General features: G+C 39.1%; 1 protein-coding gene across 1 annotated transcript; it reads right to left on the reverse strand.

The window, feature by feature from the left end:
• Positions 1-1,290: 1,290 nt before the first annotated feature.
• Positions 1,291-2,226, reverse strand: LOC308378235 (olfactory receptor 4B13-like; the record flags this gene model as incomplete). Its single annotated transcript, XM_080855095.1, has 1 exon — positions 1,291-2,226. The coding sequence occupies one exon, from the start codon at positions 2,224-2,226 to the stop codon at positions 1,291-1,293; it is 936 nt and encodes a 311-aa protein (XP_080711221.1).
• Positions 2,227-7,480: the final 5,254 nt, after the last annotated feature.

The following is a 7,480-nucleotide window of genomic DNA, read 5'->3' on the forward strand; positions in this document are numbered from 1 at the left end:
GTGTTAAAGTAAAATGTACATTTTTGTTTTATTCTATAACCTACTGGCAAAATTCCTACCAAATTTCAAATAAAAATATTGTCATTTAGATCATTTATTTGCAGAAAAATGACAATTGGTCAAAATAGCAAAAAATATGCAGTGTCTTCAGATCTCGAATAATGCAAAGAAAACAAGCTCATATTCATTTTTAAACTACACAATACTAATGCTATAACTTAGGAAGAGTTCAGAAATCAATATTTGGTGGAATAACCTTGATTTAAAATCACAACTTTCAAGTGTCTTGGCATGCTCTCCACCAGTCTTTCACATTGCCGTTGGGTGACTTTATGCTACTCCTGGCGCAAGAATTCAAGCAGCTCGGCTTCTTTTCATGGCTTGTGACCATCCATCTTCCTCTTGATTACATTTCAGAGGTTTTTTATGGGATTCAGGTCTCGAAATTGGGCTGGCCATGACAGGGTCCTGATCTGGTGGTACTCCATCCACACCTTTACTGGCCTGGCTGTGTGGCATGGAGCATTGCCCTGCTGGGAAAAACACTTCTCAGAGTTGGGGAACATTGTCAGAGCAAAAGGAAGCAAGTTTTTCTTCCGGGACAACGTTGTACTTTGCCTGGCTGAGGTTTGTAAAAGACCATAAGAATTGAAAAAAGCGGACTGGAGGTTCTTCTAAGTTCGTCTTCTCAGATGAGTCCGATTTCACAGTAGGTGCAAGCCTCTCTGGCTTGTAGGCCTCTCCAGGTCTCCGTCTAACCATCAGACGACCATGTGTTGGGCAAAGCTGCAAATTGGACTCATCAGAGAAGACGAACTAGAAGACCCTCCAGTCCGCTTTTTTCAATCGCTTTATTTGTCAATTACTTCAAATATCAAGACATACAAAGTATTCGAAAAAACGTTTCCCACTCTCCTACGGTGAAACATATAAGTGCACAGGCACAACAGAGAGGACATACAAACATACAGACAAGACATTACATAATACAAGTAGAACATACAGATAAACATATAGCAGCATAAGTTACATAAAGTGAGGTTATGTAGTGCAAAAAAAGGGAAATTTGGTACAGTGAGTGGTGTTACCATAAGTGATAAAAGTGCAGAAGCAGTTTGTTACAGAGTCCTAGGAGAATTAGGCTACTATTCAGTCTGTTAGGTGCATTATTCTAACATTAAAAACAGAATGAAACACAACTTACAGTACAATCACAACAAATAATATTTTGTATGAAGATAGGACTTTTAACCTTTAAAAACAACAAAATGTAAAACACGACATTATCTCTTAGAATAACGGTGACAGTTTCCTCTTATGAAAAAACTTAACAATGTACAATTTCATTGTGCTGATACCATATATTATAGGATCAAGGAGTGGTTGCAAAATCAAGAAAAACAGAGACATAAATATTGATACACCATATGGTACTTGGTTTTCTGTCATGCGTGCATTAAGAAATTCAAAACAACAACCAACATAAAAGTTCAAAACAATCAATAAATGTGGTATGCATGTTTGAAGTGCTTTGTTTCGACACTCCATAGATGCTTTTCTGCAGATTATGAGAATCTTAACATATGAGAACAAAATCACACAGAGCTGCGGGAACATGATAACAACCGTTACTAGGAGTCCAACAATGTTATTAATCAAAGTACTAGTGCAGGAAAGTTTTACTAGATCATAATTTAAACAGTGTGTTTTACGAATGACATTGTTGCAGAAGGACAGCTGGATTGTCAGTGCTAAATATAGTGGAAAAGAACAAAAAGGCAAAAGCCAGGCTACTGCAATGAGAATTTTAACCTTTTTTGGAGACATCTTGTCATGATAGTGTAATGGGGTGCATATGGCAGCATATCTGTCGTATCCCATTATAGCCAGAGTCATCAGTTCAACAAAACCAGAAGTGTGTAAACAATATATCTGAATGAGGCAGTTTACCAGAGATATTGTGTATGACTGTGTAGCAAGCTTAGTCAAAATATGCGGCAACAAAGATGTGCTTCCGTATATTCCATTAATTGATAAATTGCAAATAAAAATGTACATTGGTTCATGCAGGGCTCTTTCTTTATAAACAACTACAATTAAAAGTGTATTCAAGGCAATGGTTAAAATGTACGGTAGAAGAAAACCAGCAAAATATAAATATCTCTGATGGTCCAAATTTTCATACATCTTCAGAATGAAAGTAGTTTCAGAAGTTATGTTGTCCATGGTACTCTGCAAATATTTATGAGAGAAATGACAAATGCAATGCACTCATATCATGAGCAACTCAGCTAAATGGTTAGTAACATTTCACAACACTGCTGCCCATAACAGCATTAAGTATCAATACCATCTGCCAATACAAACTTTAAATACTTTGTTTTCTGGAAAATGAAAAGTAAAGAAAAGACACTTTAAATAGATGTAATATATGTAATATAATACTCACCCAAGCTCATATGGTTAGTGTGTTTCACTAAACAGAAGACAACACTACTTTGTGACAGTGAAAACATTGTTCTTATAGTTCCAAAGATGGGAGGAACTTCTTCAGTCTGAAAGGCGATATGCAAAACGGATCACTGTACACTGAGAGAGCCAATCACAACTAACCCATGACTTAAATGCATTAAAAGTCACATATGGTGTACAAGGCATGCACTGGCTGTATAGAACATACTTTATTTCATGGTATTTAAATTAAGAACATAAGTAAAACTTTTTGTTGCTTTTTACATAACTTGAGTATAGTTGGGCAAGATCATTTCCTTGACAGCTTTGCTGCCAGATTTGATAGGCTGTAATGGAGGAATTGTTTTGAAACCAGTAAAATCAGTCTGATATTTTTTTAGGCTTTGTCTGTAGATGATCTGTGCTAAATTTGGTGAAGATTCAACCAAGTCTGTGGCCAGTGAAAACTTTTAGAGGTTTTTTATTTTAGTTGACATGGTACGCTGTCAGGTCCCTCTTTGGGATCTTCTGAGATATCACCAGACATAACCACTTTATAAGGCCAAAGCATCAAAAGTACTTAGGAAAAGTGTGTTTTTTGGCTTGTTACAGTACCCCTAGTGTTCAAATGAGAAAACATTTTTGCACCAGCTCAGGAAGAGGCCCCTTGTCCATATATCAAGTGCCTCCACAGACTTGGGCGGTCAGATAGTCCGTCCTATCGGTTTTTCCTAACTAGTTTTCTTGACCTCGATGGAAAACGGTCAAGGAAAGATGTGAAGTAGAATTCATAAGGACTTAAGGTCAACCACTAGCCTGAATACCAGACAGAACTTACATTTGTCCAGTTGAGAAGGCCAGCAGTGATCAAGCAACACAATGACAACATGGGTGGTGTGGACCTCTGCGATCGCATGCTGAGCTTCTACCGCATGGCAAACAGGACCATAAAGTGGACAAAAAAAAGTGATTAGTCACTTCTTTGATGTTGCCATTACAAACTCTTGGTTCCAAAACAAGTCTGACAGCAAAGCAATTAACAGAAAAACAGAGGACACCAACCTGTATCTGGACTTTAAATTGCACCTGACCGAGGAGTTGATGGACAGTCCAGACTGTCCAGAACCTGATTCCGATGAAGACAGTGACGATGAATACGAACCACCAGCCAAAATAAGAATCCCACAACCAGAGCCATCTGTGCGCAGACTGGGAGCCACACACATGCCAGAAATAATGGATATCAAGCATGCATAGAGATGCAGAAATAAGGGTTGCAAAGGTTAAACCTATTAGATGCAGGGAATGTCGAATGTTCCTATGCATCACCAAGAAGAATCTTTTGTCAAGGTTGATTTGATTTTGTTTTTATCTTGTTTGTACATTACTACATGCATTCTGACATTTTTGTATCTTTTAAGTTTGCTTATCTTTTTAAACTAATATGGTCCATTTTTTTTTTATGTGTTACCAGGAGGATATGATTAATGATGTGGCGAAATGCAAGGGGCTGGACTGACACAAACAAATAAAAAAAACAGGTTCGTTTCTGTTCCACGAGACGGCACCCTGTAGGGTTTGTGCGATTTCTCGTTTCCTCGATCATTCATATATTCATTGCTTTATGAACAGTCTTTTTAAAGACTCACTCTTTCCTTACTAATAGATTAGCATTCTGCACTTGCAGTAGGCCTATTTGTAGCCCAATCCAACAAGTCTTTTTGAAAAGCTCGTAGCGCCAAGAGCTAGCCCACTGTCGATAGGCACACACGCAAACTTTTCATGCTGTCTTTCTAACTGGTGGTAGCTAAATAAGTTAACGGTGTGTCTCTCATTTCAAAATAAAAGTCCTTATATGACTAAATCATTTATGATGACATAGAGCAGTGGTTCTCAACTTTTTTTGCTCCATTCCTGAACAGTGATGGCACGTTCATATGTCTTTTGGGATGCTTCGAGGGTCATGTCACCAAAAGTGAATGCAGTTTATTGAAAGTGTAATCCTGCCCCAACTCATGCGCATTTTGCATCTCTTCGACGATTGTCTGTATTGCTGAAGCTGACAGGAGGAGTAGAGCTGCCCTTGCAATTTTAGGTAGAATAAACGCACATTCCTAAGAAAGCTTTTACTGACATTCTGTGGCAATTCAGTACTTTCATGTGTTGCACTGTCGTAGCTGTGGGAAGGACCTTGCGTGATGCCGTGACAGAGGACTGATACATTATTTTTCCGTACATGTCACTTATGCAAATACTGTTTATGTGTCCTGGACATGTGAGCAGTTAATGATGATTTCACACACCAAACCACCAAACACATCACACGCTGAACTGGTTATCAGATGGCTTTTATTTGAATAAATTTGGGAGAATTTAAAGAATATTACAGAACAACCTCTATTTACCTGAAGACCTTATACTTGGTTTTCAAATTTTTCTTTCAATTCCTTTTTTCGCAAAGTGTCTGGAATTCACTGGTGGTACCAGAAGGGTGTCTTTGTGAGAGCAGACTAAAGAGCTGCTACTCACACGTTTGTCTCTATTCTGTGAAGAAGCCATCTTTGTGGATGTCAAGTAACACTGAATTCCGCTACAGTAGCAGTCTAATTGTCCTGTAACTCAAACAGTTTTGACTGTGAATTGCCACCTCTAGTGTAAACATACGTATAAGCACATTTGCTCCACTCCAGCATCTGAAGAGGTTAGGGAATTTGTGATGTTTTAGGCCATAGCAGAGCAACTACAAGGAGGGTGAAAGGTTAAAGAATAAGGATATCATTTGTGAGAAAGTGGATATAGCTATGGACTAGTATGTCCTTGATGAAGGCATCAAGTATGTATTCAGATTCGTTTGTCAAATCCAATAGAACCTATTTGTTCTGTTTTAGTTGCTGCCAGAGAGGTCACGTAAAAGATAAAGGAGATAAGCCCCAGACTGCTTTTGCCTCTGGGAAACTGGTTAAGTCAGCGAAAGGATAAACATGTTTTTAGAGGTCATCAATCCACTTAGGACATTCCCCGGGGAGCAATTAGTTCCGCCACACCTGAGAACACCACCCATGGACTGGCTAAAGACCTCCTGAGGAGATTGGATCAACAGGTCACACACCTGCTGCCACAGGTGGACAGTGTCAGGGGGGTTACATTTATCGCCTAATAATCTCCCTGTGGAGGCACCAATGTCACGGACAGAGCAAGCTCAAGGGGGCTCAAGGATACCATCGCTTTTGTAATGATACTATCCCCATCAGTGCAGGCAGGTGTTATTTTAATGGTATATTCACATTCCCCATTTATTAAATTTGCAGACATGCCTACAAATCAAGCAGTACACTGTAGTAGATTTGTTTCTCATGTTTACTGTTTGTGGTTTTTGTTTTGCACCTTGCGCCACCAGTTGAGCAACAGGAGCATCTGTATGATGCAAATGTTGTCTGGTGTTGTGTCGTCAGTGACTAATTGTGTGTACGTAAGCCTGGAGTTGAAGTTCACACTGAATTGTGTTCAGATGCATGGACACTGATTTGGTTTTGCAACGTTACATACCCTTCAACACATTTCTACAAAGTAGACATTTTTTTCATTTAGTTACATCATTCCATCATAGTGAAAGTGATTGCTTCAAAAATCCCATGGCTTATTTGTGGCTAGCAAGGGCTGTTAGAATACAGATCATTAACTTCACCAAAACCAAAAGACAGAGGTACACTATCAGCTCAACGTAGCTACTTTGACCTTGAGTAAGATGGATTTCTCAAATAGTATAAAGTTTTCAGGCCTTGACTCTCATGTAATAATCTGCCATCCTCATGTAATCTAAATATGAGGTATTGAGTTTAAAATGTATGCTGCCAGGACATATTTCAACAAAGAGGGTCAACGATGCCTACAGTAGTAGTATTCTAGAATTAGCTTTTTCAAGACCTGAATAACCAGAAATGTATGAACTCCTCTTATACATTTATTTCACAAAATGTTTTTTAACTGCTGTTTTAGGTTCAATATTAAGATTTTTTTTTTATTGAAATGTACTACATTTGATATAAAGTACGTATACATGAAACAGGGGCGGACTGGCCATCGGGAAAACCGTGGCAAATCCCCGGTGGGCCGATGGCCCAAAACACCAATCCACCACCATCGCCTGTCTGTACAATGGAAATCGAGTAAAACCGTGCTAATCAGCCCAGGCCTTGATTTCTCTAATAACTATAATATACAACGGCTGACTGAGATTTATACTCCTACTCGCGTTCTGTCTTCGTTCTTATGGTGATTATTTTCGATTTGCGTCAGCAGAATTATGGCTTTGGTGTGCTCCACTACCGACCGCGCACGGGCATGTGCTGTATTAAAGTGGGCTTATAGGCTTTCTGAGTGTGCGCAATCTGGATGAGAATACATTGTTTTACGCCCAATTGGCCTCTCGTCTACAGAGGCATCAGATGCAACCAGGCCATACACGTTCAGTTTTTGTCCGTTCTTGGATTCTTGGCTACAGGAACGTTCCGATGAGAAATTGGAAACCAGTCGAGCAATCCCCGTCATCATTTATCAGAATTTTGCCCGATGTTCTTCGCAGTAGGCTACGTACTACGTACCCGCAATTTATTAGATTTCCATACAGTGCAAAATGTGACAGAGGATTTCCTACGTAAAACTGTTTACCGATCATACGTCCATTTCTACGTCTAAGACGGTTTTTATAAATCTGTAATAAGACGTGGTTTTGATCGCACGCACAGTCTAAGATCAGTTCTGTGCGTAAGTACGTTTTTTAAATGAGGCCCATGGGGTGATAACTGATAAGTGTGTAGTGTATGTACTCACCACAAACGCCCTAACAAGACATGCTGGGTCCTCGTTAAGGTACACACACAAACCCCTGATAATACATTCCCGCCCTGCATCAACGTCATCTTCCTAAATCAAGGAGGGAAAAAGGAATATTTTAAATTATTCTTTTGTTCAAACTCAATGTGAACACCACCAATCAGTACATTCTCAAAATCCTCTTACTTCAATCATG

Source organism: Sprattus sprattus (assembly GCF_963457725.1).
Source record: "Sprattus sprattus genome assembly, chromosome: 17".
Classification (NCBI taxonomy): domain Eukaryota; kingdom Metazoa; phylum Chordata; class Actinopteri; order Clupeiformes; family Clupeidae; genus Sprattus; species Sprattus sprattus.